The sequence below is a fragment of the Genypterus blacodes genome, unplaced genomic scaffold (genome assembly GCF_046128005.1).
Source record: "Genypterus blacodes isolate CSIRO-AG114 ecotype Tasmania unplaced genomic scaffold, CSIRO-AGI_Gbla_v1 ptg000133l_1, whole genome shotgun sequence".
Taxonomy (NCBI): domain Eukaryota; kingdom Metazoa; phylum Chordata; class Actinopteri; order Ophidiiformes; family Ophidiidae; genus Genypterus; species Genypterus blacodes.
In genome coordinates this window covers 3,212,929-3,230,710 of record NW_027466935.1, presented here as the reverse complement: position 1 = coordinate 3,230,710, position 17,782 = coordinate 3,212,929, and the positions used below count along the sequence as shown (strand labels likewise).

At 40.9% G+C, this 17,782-nt stretch overlaps 2 protein-coding genes and 1 long non-coding RNA gene across 3 annotated transcripts in view; 1 reads left to right on the top strand and 2 right to left on the bottom strand.

Moving 5' to 3' along the window:
* Nucleotides 1-135: 135 nt before the first annotated feature.
* LOC143011041 (uncharacterized) overlaps nucleotides 136-17,782 on the bottom strand; it is a 35,050-nt gene continuing 17,403 nt past the window's right edge. Inside the window, exons 5-6 of the long non-coding RNA XR_012964882.1 lie at nucleotides 886-959; nucleotides 136-768 (exon numbers count right to left, since the gene is read on the bottom strand). This is a non-coding gene — a long non-coding RNA (uncharacterized LOC143011041). The remainder of the gene's footprint in view (nucleotides 769-885; nucleotides 960-17,782) is intronic.
* Nucleotides 4,405-7,640, bottom strand: LOC143010976 (solute carrier family 2, facilitated glucose transporter member 9-like). Its single transcript, XM_076163614.1, has 8 exons — nucleotides 7,568-7,640; nucleotides 7,319-7,448; nucleotides 6,889-7,037; nucleotides 6,607-6,794; nucleotides 5,912-6,022; nucleotides 5,500-5,737; nucleotides 5,290-5,417; nucleotides 4,405-5,206 (listed from the first exon to the last, which is right to left on the bottom strand). Exons 1-8 carry the CDS (start codon nucleotides 7,638-7,640, stop codon nucleotides 5,006-5,008), a joined length of 1,218 nt encoding a protein of 405 aa, XP_076019729.1. The 3' UTR covers nucleotides 4,405-5,005.
* LOC143011343 (folylpolyglutamate synthase, mitochondrial-like) lies at nucleotides 7,788-16,987 on the top strand. Its single transcript, XM_076164183.1, has 15 exons — nucleotides 7,788-7,826; nucleotides 11,400-11,522; nucleotides 11,625-11,678; nucleotides 11,804-11,868; nucleotides 12,223-12,337; nucleotides 12,974-13,051; nucleotides 13,313-13,374; nucleotides 13,577-13,679; nucleotides 13,832-13,909; nucleotides 14,366-14,513; nucleotides 14,594-14,677; nucleotides 14,822-14,972; nucleotides 15,250-15,325; nucleotides 15,759-15,825; nucleotides 16,315-16,987. The coding sequence occupies exons 1-15, from the start codon at nucleotides 7,788-7,790 to the stop codon at nucleotides 16,704-16,706; spliced, it is 1,635 nt and encodes a 544-aa protein (XP_076020298.1). The 3' UTR covers nucleotides 16,707-16,987.

Genomic DNA, 17,782 nt, shown 5'->3' with positions numbered 1-17,782 from the left:
TATAAAATAAAGTACAATGGCATTGTTATTTATTGTATTTTTTATACCTATAAAGCAACAAAATACACAGTAGCACTCCTCACTTGTAAATAGTCTGAAGATGAAATCCAAAGTGTTAATATATACATTATATGAAGCCATTAAAGAATATTTAATTGAAACTGTTGCCATGTTGTTTGCGCATGCCTAACCTATATGCGAACTAGACAGCTGCCTAACACAACTTTGCTGTCTATTCAAACCTATCAAGGCAACAAAATCAATACGATGTAGCCCTCAAGAGGACTACGGTCAGGGTCAGGATAGAGATCAAAAGCCTGCTTCAATTGTCTGCGTGGCCTGAGGCTGGCCCCGGAGTGGACTACTCAGACTGTTGCATGCGTGGTGCTCCACAATATGGCCACCGTCAGAAATGACAGAACCCCTCATATATACTTGCTGCCCCCCAATCTTGTGGACCCCATCACTCACCCTCGATCACCCCACTGGCAGGGCCAATGACGGAGGCAATGACCCTACAAGTAATTATTTTTTTCATTGTTGAAATAGGACAGAGAAATGACTATCATACCTTCTCATACTCCATTGCCTGGATCTGCAGCTGTGTTTTATGCATATGCAGCTATATTCGCTGTGCCTGCATCTCCATTTGTTGCATTGTTGCGGCACTTAGGCCTGTGTGCAGACTACCACAGGTGTGTCATTGCTCAGACATTATGCCATGATGACTTGCAGGCATGTGCTATGGCCTCAATAATGTCCCCATTTCTATTGTGATTCATGAGAAATATGAGTAGTTACCTCCAAATGATTGAAGTCACAGGCCACAATGCAAAATTGAATCTAACAAGATGAGGAACTGTTTGATCAATAATGGTGTCTTACTTTTCAGACCCACCGGCGTTGCTTGTATTTGTCTCGCTGCATCTCTTTGACTATCAGGAATTATGTACACAAACCTGTACACAAACACAGAAACCGGATGAACACTCTTCTTCTTGGTGTTGTATTGCCGGCAGACCAGGCGCTACTGTGGCGCATTAATGCCTCTCGTGGGCTGAAGTTGAAACTCCAACAAAGTCCCTGTTGATGATTCTGTAGTGTAAACATACAGTATGACCTACTTCTAGATCGCATATCCAGATAATGACGACTGGCGTTATTGCACGGTGTATGAATGTCCTCCGAACGGTAAGATGTTTTTTTTAAAAAGCTCCTTTTTTCCAAAATTGTGTAGTGAATCTGCTGTAATTAAGTTACACAGTTTATAAATTCCTACTATCTGAAACTGTACAATAGATGAATAAGTGATCAGCTATTCAACACCCAAGTTGCAATGATCAATATGTAAACAGTTAACGGTTAAACATTACAATAATAGTCAATATAACAGTTATATGTTACTCTTTAGGATTTCTTGCTTGCAGTACAAAAATAAATAAATAATAATAATCAAAAATAAACTATAAAAACTACAAAAGGAGAATTACTTCGACTGCTTAATGCCCACTAAAATACATCTTCGACAATCACTTGTCAACACTTTTTAGAATGCTTCCCGTCCGAGTCTCAACATTTACGGACATTTTGGCTGGCATTTTACCTCCTTCTCCTTACCGCCACCTTTTAAATGTTACATAATGTCTCCAACCTACGCAAAGCACGTAAAGGTCGTCTATGTGTCTGAAAGGTGATAGCACGTAAGTTTGCCTAGCTTGGTCTTTGTCGATGAGTGTAAAATGTAGTAAAAAAGAATCGAGTAAGTGGGCCAAAACAATAAAAAAAACGTAACAGAGTTTCAATATTTGGAAAGTACTCACCCAAAAGTCCCCTGTCCTGTTTTGGCCATTTTTTCCTATTTGGAAAACTTGCGCAAAAGGGAAATTCAACTCCATCGTAGTGTTTGGACATTATGGCGGCCTCCCGGTCGGGCCTGCGAAAAGAAACTCCATTTCACAAATAGTTGTTATTAGCTAATAATTATATAGAGGAAACGTCCAACCATGATCATCTCAAAGGAATTGGCTGTTTTGCTCAGGAGCATCAACAAAGCTCCACTTATCGCCACAAAATTATTCAACCACAGGCATTTCTTTCTGTGGGACAAAAGGAAAGAGATTGTGGTGATGTCTGATGCTTGCAAAAGGTGGCAACATCCCAACCAGCACTGCCATATCAGAATCTAACCATCAACCTCACTGACCTGCCAAAGGCTGTGCTTAATGGACCAGCTGCCAGTGAGCCCAACAAACCCCCAATACAGAAAATGGACAAGGTGAAGGACCAGATAAGTGAGACCTGCCACTGCTACAAGGAGACGTTATACCGCTGCACACACGTTCTGTTCACAAACTCCTTTATAAACTACAAACACACACACACAGTCACCAGTTCATACATTCATAGATGAGACACATTTTTAATATCATGTCCTGATGTACACAACCTGGCATACATAGTCTAGACATAGCTGAGACTTGGCTGATCTTTCAAATGTTACTTTTGTTTTGGTGTAATTATACTCACGATAGAGGGCGAGGTCATCACTGATACACAGAAACCATACTGAAACGTCCCGCCGATGCCAGAGATAAAAATAGCAGCAATCACCACAGGAGTGTTTAGCTGAGCAGATGTGTGGACAGATATGAAGAGAAAAGCGGAAAAACAAGTGGGTTATATGTGGAATAATCAGGCATGTTTTCAGTGAGATGGGTGTGTGTGTGTGTGTGTGTGTGTGTGTGTGTGTGTGTGTGTGTGTGTGTGTGTGTGTGTGTGTATGTATGTGTGTGTGGTATGTGCCTCAATCTATGGTACCAGTAAGCTCTAGATTTAGGTCTTAAAAAAAAAGAGGTAAAATTCAATCTTCCACATGAGCCGGTTGGAGAAGAAATGATGACATCATATTACAAACGCTCCAAACCATCTGATTACGTCATAGCATGTCCTGGTATCTATCTCTCTATTTATTTTGGTCAGTTGTCTGTCACTTGTGAATTCTGCACAACACATCCACATCAGCTGAGACACACAGACACACACACACACTCACACACACACACGCAGACACACACACCAGCGACATTTTACATGGCTGCTGACAAATGGTGCTGCTGTGGTTGGCTACAGTTGTCTCTCATACATGTGATCAGTAATTTGTTATTCATATGTTTTGAGGTAGATATATATAAAATAATTTGAATATAAGACTTACCAGGAGTGTCAGAGACTGTGACATGGCTGGAGTCCGGTCCATGTCCTGTTCAGACTCATTTAAACTGTCTCCCATCTGTAACTTTGGAGAGAAATTATTAACTTTGCTTGTATGTGGAATGTGGCATAATTTGTTGTTTATGTGTGTGTGTGTGTGTGTGTGTGTGTGTGTGTGTGCAGTTGAGACTGAAGCTCACAGACTGGGTTATTTATTGTCTTACAGTGTTGGTCAGCTTGGAAAAGTTGCTCCAGCTGTAACACAGTCTTCTTTCTGAATTCCCATAAATCAATTCTGATGCCATTACACACATACACACACGGTTAAATCTGTTGGTGCCTTTAAAATAAAATCATCCCGGAAATAAATTGAAACTGACTTACTGTAAGTAATTGCTCAAATGCTTCAACTGCACTGAAGACAAAGCACTTTGAATCATTCCATCAGAATTTGAAATGAATGTCCAGGAGGCTGCCAGCCTGCCAGCCTGCCTAAGTCTCTAGTGTTTTTATAATGGCACTGTAAGATAAAGATATAGATAAATATATGGAAGAAGTTGGGCGGCAAGAAGGACTTCAAGTAGAGAGAGGTAACACTTAAGCTGTGTATTAAGCAATGGAGGTTAAAGTTGTGATACAGAGTATTTGACTCAGCTGAGGTCTCATGTGCATCAATGGTCCACAGACTGCACCCAGTAAGCTGTCTACATTTTCACACATGAGCGCCGAACCTTGGATTTCCATACAATATATACTGTTCAATGTATATGTGTCTTCTTTGTGTTGGTTTCTGGTTGGTGCACAGGCCACGCCTCTCGGCACACAATTTCCTCTTCTCGCATCCTGTGCATTGCAGATAGTATAGAAGTGGTGCATCTTCCCATATTTTGCGATAGTTTGCCAGTGGTGATCTTCTCTCTTATTTGGCAATGTAACCTTTCAGTTATACATTACCTTGGTTGTTATTGAGCTTTCTGTTCTTAGAATTTCTGTTCGCTGTTGCACAAAGGTTTCTTAGAATCACTCCTTCTCTGTGAGGCACTTATTTGGAGCCCACTTGATGCCTTTACACAGCAATAACACAGTAGTTTTCCACTAGGTCACAGCCGCCTAGTAACTGTGAGATCCACTTGAACAACCACGCTTTCTATTGATTACATGTATAAGAGTAAGTATTAAGCTAAATGTGTTTGTTTCTGCCATGCTACTGATACACAATGATATGAGACTTTGAACACACATGTTTTGACTTTCTTCAGAATCAGAATCAGAATTCCCTTTATCTGTCCCACAACGGGGAAATTTACAGTGTTACAGCAGCAAGGGGGATAGTGCAGCAAAAGAGAAATAAATTCAATAAAGTGTCATAGTTTACACAGACAATTCTTATTGAGCAAGTACAGTAATATGGAATGAATTTGAATAAAACACACTTCAGTGGCTAGAAACGCGGACATACAATAATGGTGCGCTGTCTCTATTGCAATTGTACATATTGAATAATCCATAATTCCTTCCAGCCTGCTGATTTAGTAACAAAAAACACTTTTATACGCGGTGACATGGTCCATATAGGTTCAGAGCTATGTGACCCTCGCCATGAAAAAAAAAATTAAAATAGTTCCTTCCCCACAGCATTAGTTGCCGTCGAATTGGACTAAGGGCGGGACCTCCAGGTTTTGCAGCATATATATAAGTAGCAGCCACTGTGATCTAAACACTCAAAATCGAAGATAAATGTTCACAGTTTTCAGCATTTTAGTCAGTTTTCATACTCATGAACACAAGAATGTAATCAGAATTTGGTCTCATATGCTTTCTCTTCAGTGGATTGTCTCTTCTGTAACTTCTCATGTTTGCGGTGCATCTTTTGAAACTCTGCTGTGATCTCCAGCACTGAGCGATGTTTGGTCTCAGGAACATTGAACCTCACAAACAGCCCACCGGCAAAGGTGAAGAACAGGAAGATAAGAAAGCAAAAGGAACCAAAATGCTCCTGAAAGAAAACATATGGAGAGTATCTGTGAGCATCAGAAGGCCTCCAATACACTGATGAAGAATGCAAGGTTTTGTGCTCACCACTATGATTGGAAAGAGCATTCCCAGCAGGAACATGCACAACCAGTTGATGGTGGTAGCGATGGAATATGCTGCTGATTTGAATGACTGGTTGAAGATTTCTCCAGGGAGAGGAGGTGTGTTTCCAGCTGTCAGCAAATCAAGAGGGTGTTGACCAAATGGGGCATAGTAATGCTTTCAACATTGATTTGTATGGAAACTAAAAGATACCTGGTCCACAGGAGAAAAAGCAGATGAAGAAGAAGATGAGCTGAGAAGGTAAGATGACATGACCCGTAAGTCTGTCTATTATGAGGCAAGCTGAGGAAGGAGTCCATGCTACTAAGAATGTGTGTGTGTGAGTCACCTGCAGGTACAGAGTGACGGTGAGGAGAACGAGCGTTGCAGACATACACATGTATCCTCCGAATATCAGGGGTTTCTTCCCAATACTGTTAACTATCATGAACTGTTACATAGTTACAAGTTAGTCATACAAGTTCAGCAGTGAGAATGAGAATGAGACAACCACACAAGGGAGCTAATGTGCAATATCTAAATCGAGGCGTGCTGCAGCAATACAGATGTTTCAAAATGCCTGAATTCATAACTAAACACAACATATTCAGGTTAATGGACTTACACAGGCGACAGAGGTGGACACCTCACACAGGCTTATTCCCAAAGCTGCATAACGGAGCTGATCTTCCCGCAGTCCTGCCCCACGAAACACTTCATAAGAATAAAAGTACACCTGGAGACACGCATATGAGTAAGGATTCTAGGCAACATTATCATTATAGAACCAGAAAGTACAGGAGCAGAGCATTTATAAACATTAAGTTATTAGTTAAGTCAGAGGTTCCTAAACTATTTCTGCAGGGCCCCCTGAAACTGTCACACACACACATACACATCTTTAACTTCCAAACTCCCCTGGAATTTATTTTAAACATTGCAATTCATAAAACTGCAACTTATCATTTAAAAAAACGAAATAAATAATACAACGACAAATCACCGATAGAGTGGAATTATTAAAAGTCTAACAGTCTAATACTGTGTAGCTTTTACTGTGTAACAGGATTACTGCTCTAAACTCATTTTCTCTCTTGTCACGCCCACCTGCAGTGCCCCACACCTCCCACTTTGGGAACCACTGAGTTAAGTGATTTAAGAGAGGCAAACAGTGATCTTCAGTTTGAGTCTTTCTTGCTGTCTACATACATGAAGCTCTCATCATGTATATGCTTACATCAGCACATTAACTGCATGTATCCACAGACATGGTATAGTTTTGATAAAGTAATGCACCACACATGTTAGGATGGAACTCACAGCATTCATGCCGGAGAGCTGCATTGAGCTGAAGGTAACGACGACGGTGAGGAGCTGCCAGCGAACTGCTTGGTTCCTGATGAGCTCCATCACTGAGTGGCTGCGGACTTCCTCCACTGCGGCATGCTGCTCTAACATCTCCTCCATGTCCACACTGTGGTCCTTGTTCCCCCAGAGTCGCCTTATGGCTAATAGAGCATGACAGAACAATAGAGCTCTCACAGCTTTAGGAGGACACAGCAGGAGGAATATGAACACAAGGATGAGATGTCATGTGGGCACCTTTCTCACAACCCTGGCGGTCTCCTTTGTGCAGCAGCAGGTAGTGGGGAGACTCGGGTAAGAGCGGCAGGGTGAGAAGCTGGAGCAGTGCTGGGAAACCATTAAAGCCAAGCAGCCACTGCCACCTCTCATCTGTACCAAGGAACTCACTGCAAGACAAGCAACAGCATCAACATCTTCAGGCTTAAAGTGCTAGAAGGTGAATTTGACTCAGAGAGTTTCCATAAAGAAAATTAGAAGATAAAACATGGTGTTCCCGCCCGTGGCCACAAACTAGTTTCTGTACTTGTTGGCTTTCTTCAGTGTTCTGACTTCCTGTATTTGCTGTTGTATTATCATATGCAGTTGGCCTGAGGTGTTTTCACTCAGTGCTGAACCAGCCGCCACCTGACTCACGGCTCAACTCTACACAGTATCGATGACGCCTCACCTGATCCCCAGCAGCTGACCACAGAACTTCCCAATGGAGATGAAGGTAGTAGCAGTCACACCCACCATCCCTGGCAATCTTTTTGGGGTGCATTCCACAACGAACATTATGTGAATGAAGACACTAATACCTATAGAAGGACACAAGGGATTAAATTTAATTTCAGTCATAAGAACAGATAATTAATCACAACAGGAACTTATAAATTAATCCGAATACAAATGGATGTCTTTAAGACTGGGTTGTCACCTGCATTGATGCCATAAGTAATAATAATAATAATAATAATAATAATAATAGTAATAGTAATAGTCTTCATCATCATGAATATTCATCATGGATAATCATATTTATGAGCAAGCGCGTAGACAGCGTCTCTGCTCAGCCAATCACGAAGCAGTATTCTGGACCACGCTTCATCAGTAATGTGTAAAAGTATTTGGCCCGATGTACCGATACTCCTGTCATTATGGAGATAGCGTCTCAGGTACCAGGTATGGAGTATCAGGTAGGCACTGAAAGTATCGATTTTATCCAGTGTTGATTACAACTGATTGCAAGTGTGTGCTGTTAAAGTGTGTGCTGTTAACTTCACTTAATATTTTAACGGCACACACTTTGTTTTGTTAATAAAATAGACATTTTTCTACTTGACTCTCAACTTGATGTGATAAAATAAAGGAGATGACCACAACAAAAACTGTGCTTCAGTAATTTGCTCTTCTAATCCCTTGTGAAAACACAAATATTGATTGATTGATTGAATAAATGATGAAAATGATAGTCGCACCCTAAACTACGGTGGCTGAGAGAGCTCGTCAACCGAGGTGTGGCTATAAAATAATGAGACTTATGCTGTGATTGCGCTTTAATAAGCGGTATGTAGTTACATTACATTACCACCCTTCGCAGAGGGGGGAGCAATTTTTCCCGTGGGCTCTACCCACTGAGCTACTGCCTAGTTACAGAGGGGAACACATTTAAGGGGAAACTAATTAAAATATAAGTTTTCTTCATTAAATTAAATTGCAGCACAAGTCTCAATATTTAATGGCCACACCTTGTATGCAACGTAAGACGAAGACCGCAGGTGAATCAATTTGACGACCGAGAAAGGCTGCAAAATCGAGGAAACACAACGGAAGCGAGCCACGATGCAACACGGAAAGTAATTATGTTCCAGCTTTAATCTTGATTGATATGATTGAATTCATATCTAACCGGATATATTTGTATTTGGAGTGTCGGGGTTCTCAGTTGTTAACCATCCAGGACAGCTGTTTTACGGTAATGTAACTTGTAGTTAATATGAATATGAATAGTTAATATGAAATGACGTGTTTTATGCTGTGGCAGCAACGCCCTTCCGTAGAATCCGGTTACTCTTGCCAAGTAAGTAAGATAGAAGTTAATTCATAGTCACAGCGAGTAAGAGTTATCCTGGATGTAAGCTAGGAAAGTTGAGTGTTGTATGCAGCTCGGACATAATGAAGGAATACAAATATAAAACGATTCTTTATCAAAGAACAAAACAAGGTAGTGAATGTTTTACAGTTGATGTAGTTTGAAGATTTTTAAGGTGTGCCGTGTTTTGCCCATATTGTGGAATCAATCCAGGAAGGAGTTTGTGCCTGCTGTGGAAACTGCAATCAGCTTTTGGCACCTTTTCAACAACATGTGTTGTATTATTAGTTTAAATGCGCAAGGTATAAGTAATGATCTCACATAATGATGACCTCAGTATCAGCTACAGACTCCGAATGCAAATGTCGCAATTAAAATAAACTCTTGACCTTATATATGATTACCTGCAAATAAAATAAGGATAGATTAATCCAGCGCTTGAGCTTCTAAAATTTGGTGACTCTGTCTATAAATGAAAGTGATACTCTGTGTAAGTCTGCACTTTAAGTTTACACTCATTATTTCACAACAACATACTTCGTCTGTGCTGTGTGCAGGGCCGGCCCTGGGTGATTTGGAGCCCCGGGCGAAAGTGTAGATTGGAGCCCCCCCGCCCCCTCATCCAAACCAGCAATGACACACAAATAAATGTTTTTTCCTTTTATGTATTTATATTAATAACACGTCACACAACCTATAAAAACTTAACAAAGAATGATAAATAGATAAATAAATAAATAACTGCAAAGTAGAGTGCAGTGCAATTGTTTTGTGCAAACTGAAATTATGTAGAGTCATGTATGATATTAAAAATTGAAAAACAAAACTAATACAAATCTAGATTTCTTGTAAACTCTGGTGGTTAGTAACATTATTCACACATAACACAAACAGTGTGCAAAAAAGAAAAAAGAAAATAACTTTACCATAACAACAAATACTTAAAACTGTACACGCCTGGACTTCCTTGCAGCAAAGGCATCAATAGTCGCATCAAACGACAGCTGCCTGGACACTTCTTGATTAATACTTATAAGTGCAAGTCCATTTAGGCGCTCTTGAGACATTGTGGACCTTAAATAGTTTTTTATGAGCTTAAGCTTGGAGAAGCTTCTCTCAGCTGATGCCACAGTGACTGGGATGGTCGCAGCTATTCTGAGAGCTACCCAGATGTTAGGATAGATCTCCTTGAGTTGTTTTTCCTTGAAGAAAACTAAAAGTTCCATGATAGTCATTTTGGGTTTTGGCCAGGTGGGAAATGACTGCATCTCCACTACCAGTTGTTGCTCATCTATGTCTGACTGGTCTCCACAGGTCAATGTATTGCACAGTTCTTTGGTTTGTTTTTTTACTTCATCTGGAGGCAGATTGGGAAAGTTGATGAGCACATCAAAGTTATTGGCAACATCACTTATCATCTCTGTTCTCTCCCTCAATGATGCAATGGTCATATCTACAACTGCATTGAAAAAGGTCACCCCCATTTTTTTCATGGCATCTGTTAGGGATTCATCTAGAGCAGGGGTCAGGAACCTTTTTGACTGGGAGAGCCATGAAAGCCAAATATTTCTAAATATATTTCATTGAGAGCCATATAGTATTTTTAACGTGTAATAATTTAAATATGTCTTACTTTTAATGCGACTTCTGATGCTGCATGTTTTTGCTGATGGCCTTGTAGTCTGGTTCATACGTGGTGAGGTTGAGCTTCATGCAGGCGTTGAGGCTTCCATCAGTTAAACGTGAGCGTAGGTTGGTCTTAATGTTCCTCATATGCGAGAATGACTGCTCACATGCATATGTAGAGCCAAACTATGTCCCCCGCTGGATATTTCGATGCAAATGAAGCATGGTGCGTATCGAAGTGCCGCTTTATAGTGGACCGTTTCATCGATGCAATTTTATCATTGCATATTAGACATACCGCAGATCCTGCTCTCTCCACAAATGCAAATTCCTCTGTCCACGCAGCCTGGAATGCACGGTAATCGTCGTCTTTTTTTCTTTTTGCCATCTTTCCCGTTACAAGGGTTGAAGCGGATAAACTAGTTGGCTATCTGATAAAATTGATTTCTTCACCTTTACAATGACCCGGACATGCTCGCGAGCCATTGGTTCCCGACCCGACCCACGGGTGACCCGTGACCCGTGAAATTGATCTTCAAAACTAATTTCTGTTTACTTTAAAATAACACAATATTATTAAGAAATATCACAAGTATTTTAAAATCAGTTCCAAATTTTTTTTTTTTCAACTCAAAATTGTCTGGGAGCCATATGCCGTCACCGGAAGAGACATATATGGCTCGCGAGCCATAGGTTCCCGACCGCTGCCTTAACGTTTACCGGAGGTCCAAAATATAAACAAACGCCACGCGCTTGCAAACTGTTTTGTGATTGGTCAGAATTGACCAGGCAGGGGACTTTTTACCTGGGAAAAGTTTTGGGCTTTGTTATCGTGAATTGAGTGGAATGGAGGGAAGAACATTGATCAAGCATTAACGCTGAAAATCCTGAACTGAAACCCTGGGAAAAAATTTAAAAAACGAGATAAACGGGGAGAAAATGTCACTTTTGGCGCAATGTGGGAATCCAACCAGCAGATGGAGCACCAGAGAAAGGGTAGCTACCACATCAGTGATATGTTTGACTAATGTGCTCTTTGATTTTGACATAGGATGCTATCTGCACTCTGAACACACTGCAGACCAAAGCCTTTGCACTGAAAGATGTACAGGAAAAACCTGGCCTCACTCAGCTTCAGGCTATGAGGGTCTTCCTGGAACGAGCTGGCCTCACTGTGAGTTGCTAAGATTTTGGATGTAGTGCATGGTGGTGTATCACTTACAGTGGTGATGACTGTGATGAGCACTTTTTTTGTGTCTCTGTGTGTGTGTCTAAGGTGGAGGAACTAGACCATCTCAATATGATCCATGTGACTGGAACAAAGGGCAAGGTAAGCAAATCAGACACCAGTTATCAGTCAATGCTCACATTTGACCAAATATAAAAGTGGTGCATATGATTGTTATCTGATTTCATTGAGGGACAGCGACTTATGTGGTCTTTTATCTCTTTTAGGGATCAACGTGTGCTTTTACAGAGCAGATTTTGAGAGGTTATGGATTGCGCACAGGGTTTTTCAGGTAAAACTGCATCATAGATAACTCAAGGGTTCTGTGATTTGGGCATCGTGTTTTCTGTTTAGCAAAAATCACAGAGGTGTTGAGTTTGATTAAAAAATGACTTGAAATTCAGTTTAAAAACTTTTCGCATCAGTTTCTGAACATCTTTGGCACATCCTGGCTTTAGAAGACTGCCATATGTATTTTTCCTAGCCCCAATAATGAAAAATAACAGTCTAAAAATGGTCATTGTTGTGTGAGTGTTGTATATGTCATGTTTAAAATTGTACACACATTTTTTTTATATCTGTGCCACAGCATGTATTAATGTACGAACAGAGTTGATTTAATCTGGCGTGGCCTCCTTTCTTGCAGTTCCCCACATTTGGTCCAGGTCAGGGAGAGGATCCGAATCAATGGGCAGCCTATTGGAAAAGAGCTCTTCACCAAATACTTCTGGCAGATTTATACACGACTGGATGAAACTAAGGTAGGCCGTGTGATAGGGTGCATATACATGATGGAGTTACTTTTATACTTAAAGCTGTTGCATTAAGTGGGAATGTGTGGAAAGCAACTAGACTTACAGACTTTGCCCAACTGTCCCCCAAATTATAATTGAGTTCAATTTGTAAATGTGGCCCCACGTGTCAGTTAGAGCATGACCATCACACACAGCTTAGCTCACAAGTCTCTATTGGCATCCTGAGTGTGGCGTTAGCTATCAAGTGTGCACTTGTAACAGTCCAAAGATGTAATATGGGGAGAGATTCCTATCCTAATCCAAGGGCGTGGTCTATTAATTTGCACAATGTGTCTGCCTGTATATAAAACTCAGCTCCTTGTGCTCAAAATGTCTCTCCTTGCGCTTGTATTCCATCGCTCAAAATGTCTCTCCTTGCGCTTGTATTCCATCGCTTGTGCTCAAACTGAGCACAACTGAGCTTGTTGCTGCTCACTGATCTTTTCTGTGCGCTTGGATTTCTTGTGTGACAACCCTGTCAAAAGTTCTCAGTCAATTGAATGGCAGGAGTTGCTTTGACCAATGAAATTATACCTGTATGATATTCTTGATCTGGGGATGTTGTTAAAATTTCCCGTTAAAATGTCACTTTGACCTCCAAAGGATGCTCATGAAGGGACAATGCCTACCGTCTTCGGTTTCCTCACCATCATGGCCTTCCATGTGTTTCTTCAGGAGAAGGTACATTAATGCATTTGTCAGCAGCCAGCACACGTTAACGGTTACAAGCTGTGAAGAGGGGAGGACAAATACAGAGTTGGGTCCTTATTTTGATCACAATGATAACCATAACCATAGGAGTAATTGTCTCACTCAATGTCCTTAACAAGACAGACTGACTGACCAACACATTATTATTACAAATATTTGATGTACCAAGAAAACAAATGGATTGATTTACTTGCTTGTGCTCTTCTTCCTCTTCTCCTTCACATGAATCAGGTCGATTTAGCCATAATTGAAGTTGGGATTGGCGGAGCTTATGACAACACTAACATTATAAGGTAAGACTTCCCCTTGCATTTTCACAAGTAATTAAAGAAGCCGTCGGTGTGGATGGACGGTTTGCTATTTCCACCGTAGTGTAAATAGCAATAGCAACTGTAGCAAGATATAACAATGAGATACAGTGTCTAGAAATGATCCTTACAATTTATTTTAAAGTTTGTTCCCTCTTGTTCTCTTTCTCTGTCCCTCTTACAACAGGAAACCATGGGTGTGTGGCATCTCCTCTCTGGGTATCGACCACACTCAGATCCTTGGGGAAACAATTGAAGAGATAGCTTGGCATAAAGCTGGAATCTTCAAGGTGTGTTTGTGTTTACTGGAAATATTTCATGCTGTCATTCTTATCAATCCTGGACTACTGGACCGACTCTTGAACGTGTACTTAAAACTGCCCTCTGAGATGAGGAAAATACTTTAGTCTATTTCTCTTCTTCTCTGCCAACATGTTTCCAGCCAGGGGTTCCTGCTTTCACTGTCAAGCAGCCAGAAGTAGCAATGACTGTACTCAAGGACAGAGCCAAGGAGATAAGGGTACATACTGACTGGATTTAGTCTGGGATATCCATGTGATTGTTGGTATGTGTTGGTATCATGTCTGATTTGTACTTTTGCAGGTTGAAGAACAAAATATTGACTTGTTTATTTGTTTCTATGGAAAATACAATTAAGAGAAGTGGTTATTGTCAGAAACCTGTTTGTTGAGAGAATGGTCCTTTTTTAACTTCCAAGCATATCCAATTTGGAGAACACAGTATACAATTTGTAATTCTCAACACCACCACTCCACTCCATATCCCTGCTCACTCTGTTCTTTTAGATGTAAGGTGGTGGCTGTTGCCCTCACATAGGTGGGAGTGTTACTAGTAATGACCTCAGTGGTCCTTTGGCAACGTCCGACTAGTTCTACTGCTAGAAATTCAATTAACCTGGATAACAGAGAACCTTACTGCTTACTTTTATATAATATTATCCAACCTGTTATTCTAGTGTCCTCTGTGGACATGTCCAGAGCTTGAAGACTACCAGACAGATTGTGGACCTCTGCATTTGAGCCTAGCAGGGCAGCATCAGCGCCCCAACGCCTCCCTCGCCCTCCATCTTAGTCAGACTTGGCTGCAAAAGAGGTGCATACTAGGTGAGTTGGTTGAACAAGACACACAAAATCTGGTTAATCTTGTTATCGCCTCCCCAACTCTCAATATCCTCTTCCAACAGATGAACACTTTCTGCCCAGTGATGATGAGAATGCAGGGATACCTCAAGCAACTGGCTTTAAGCCGAGCCCCATCATGGTGAAAGGTGAGTCCTGATGAAAGAACACAATCACATCTAAGGAATTTAAAAGGTTTTTACTGCAGTGATTTTTTGGATTTGGACATTTAAATGGTTTGTTTCTACTATTAATGATGAATTCCTTTTGATCCATCACTCCATTTTCTGCAGGGCTAGCAAATACAAATTGGCCAGGAAGGACCCAGAAACTGAGACATGGAGCGATAACCTATTTCCTGGACGGTGCTCATACCATGCGTAGTATGCAGGCTTGTGTTGACTGGTTCAGAGAAACTGCAGTTCCTGATGAAAGAAATGCACGGTGAACATCTCTCCCTCTCTTGATAGAAAACCCTCTGCTTCTGTCATTTGTTTGCTTTGATAATGAGGTCTGTTAAGCTTCAATCACATATATGTTACCGTTAAGGAAAACTACTATTCTAATGAATACATATTGAATAGATAATATACATCCACAACATGAAATTTGGGAGGTTAACACAATATGTCAGCGGATGAGAGCAGACATAAACATTATAGCTGCAGAAAGAAAGTTATTAAGGAATACATTTTTTCTACCTTTGCATGATTTGTTGTAGTGAACCTATCGCCAGAGTTTTGCTGTTTAATGTCACAGGAAAGAGGGAGTCAGCTCCCATGCTGAACCTGCTTGTGGTGAGTATAAGTGTTTCAAACAAACTTTGTTTTAATGCCTCTTATGCAGGATGACCTCGATATCATAGCACGCAGTTCCATTGTAAAGGTCAATGAACTTATTGAAATGTCCTGGGTTTCGGAATCAGAAACGTAAATATCAGTATTGCTTTATGTATTGTCTGTAATATGTCATGTCTATTTTTGTTGCTGATCTGTAAAGCGACCTTAAGTTTTGTTTATATGTAACATTTTTCAAATTCATTATTATTAAACCAAAATTTCATACACTTTTGCAGGAAATAAACCTATTTAATTGTGCTTAATATCAATTAACATGTACTATTTACTAGAACACATGATTCATACAGTAGGATATTGTCACAATTTTCATTTAGAATTGCTGCTTAGGTTTTGTATTGACTTTCTTTTTCTGCTTGTCTTCCCTTTTTAGCCATGTCATTTTGACTTTGCTGTATTCTGCCCCAACATCACTGAAGCTGCCACCTCGCGTAACGCTGGTACAGTCTTTTCTTTAGCATCTCTAGTTTGACAAGGTTTACGAGGTCCAGACACCCACTGGTTTCACTTAATTACCTCCAGCAAGGAGGAGGCGGGACAGTAGGGTTAGATTATCTATTCGCAGAATTGTTGAAAATATTCTGAGTAGATTTGTGACAAAACTTCCCCTGATTTTTGTTCAGAATTTTTTTTAATAATATAACATTATAGTATTTTTTTTGGAATTCAAACATGAAAGCATGTAAAGTTCTGATTGGTTCCTGTCAGCGATATCTGGTCTCTGAGTTAATGATTGAAGAACATTCGTGTACAATGTAAAACAAATATTTTACTACTTTAGTTGGAGCCATCTCCGCCCGCTTTGCATTTTCTAACCTGGAAAACTCCTGCAATACTTGAACAAATAACATTGTGTAGCCGTGGTTATAATCACTGGCCTTTGCAACAATGTCTCTTCACCTCTCACCTCTCATTTTCTTATCTTTCAGACCAGCAGAACTTCAACGATTTAGTGGACAGCATGTTGACTCGCTGCTTGGACAACGAGGAGAGCTGGCATCTTCTCAATTCTGTGGGGGATAGAGCTGGCTCAGAAGAACCCAGTCACAACAGCCTGCCCTTGGTACCAGAAAGGAAACCTGATACCATGGTCTTCCCCTGTATCCTCAGTGCCCTTCAGTGGATCACCCAGGGAAGGGATTCATTGCTGACCGATCCAGCCAAGATCCCAGTTGAATGTGTTCCAAGTGTTTCAGTTCCAAGTGTAAGAACCAAACCTGCTCTTCTCCGCAATGCAGCTGAGATTCATGTCCTCGTCACTGGAAGTCTCTACCTGGTTGGAGGGGTGCTCAAACACCTAGACCCACCTCTGTCTGAGTAATGTTACATTTAAAATATGTGGGTTCGTGTGTGCAATTTGTTTTTATTGAAGCAGATATTGTACATGACATTGTGACATGACATACAGGTGAAGGGAATTTTGGAGATCATTTTTTATATAGAAAGAGGGGAAAGAGGAGAGAGAGAGAGATAGAGAGAAGGGAGGCAGGTTGTGATATCCCTACTATTGTTGTTGAACTTTATGCATACATAGACCCTGAGGTAAAATACAAGTGGGCTGGAGTTGCAATGAAGTCATAGGGTACATACAGAACTTACAGGATGATGTCATCCAGCAATGTAGGTTAGAACAAATCGCATCAGAGAGAGAGAGAGAGAGAGAGAGAGAGAGAGAGAGAGAGAGAGAGAGAGAGAGAGAGAGAGAGAGAGAGAGAGAGAGAGGAGAGAGAGAGAGAGAGAGAGAGAGAGAGAGAGAGAGAGAGAGGAGAGAGAGAGGAGAGAGAGAGAGAGAGAGAGAGAGAGAGAGAGAGAGAGAGAGAGAGAGAGAGAGAGACCCCACCCAACCCCACATTCATACAACCCCGCATTCACACACCCCCGTCCTGGACTGCCTGAAATGTAAAATAAAATGATAAAATAATCTGATCTGTGTTCTTGAAATCAGTCACTGGTCTTGCATAGCCTGTAGATCTGTGGAATAGGGAGAGAAAAGGTTGCCATCTCTGATAGAATTATCAGTGTGGTTCCTCATAGTGCATTTGATTTTCTCGAGTCTAAGAAAGTACATTGTATCCTTAAGCCATTGCGAAATAGAGGGAGGGGTGAGGGATTTCCAATGTAGGAGCAGGCGTCGCCTGGCAAGCAAAGAGGTGAACATGATGATTTCCTTTTGTGCGGTGTTAAAACGGTGTAGGTCATACGGAGCATCGAAGATGGCAATATAAGGGGAGAGTAGAATTTGTATTCCCAATATGGTGGACAGTGTGTTGAAGTAACCCGCCCAGTAGTTGAGGAGCCTGGGGCAAAGAAAAAACATGTGGCTTAAGTTACAGTGAGGCATCGATCTATTACAACTGTCATCTACGTCTGTATACATTTTGGCCAATCTGGACCTAG

Coding starts and splice junctions, on each gene's coding strand:
- LOC143010976 (XM_076163614.1), bottom strand. CDS start 7,640: ATGATGAAGACTATTACTATTACTATTATTATTATTATTATTATTATT. Junction 7,449..7,567: donor TACTTATGGCATCAATGCAG/GTGACAACCCAG, acceptor GTCCTTCTATAG/GTATTAGTGTCTTCATTCAC. Junction 5,207..5,289: donor TGCTCTTTCCAATCATAGTG/GTGAGCACAAAA, acceptor GTTTTCTTTCAG/GAGCATTTTGGTTCCTTTTG.
- LOC143011343 (XM_076164183.1), top strand. CDS start 7,788: ATGGAGATAGCGTCTCAGGTACCAGGTATGGAGTATCAG. Junction 11,523..11,624: donor TGGAACGAGCTGGCCTCACT/GTGAGTTGCTAA, acceptor TGTGTGTCTAAG/GTGGAGGAACTAGACCATCT. Junction 11,679..11,803: donor TGACTGGAACAAAGGGCAAG/GTAAGCAAATCA, acceptor TATCTCTTTTAG/GGATCAACGTGTGCTTTTAC.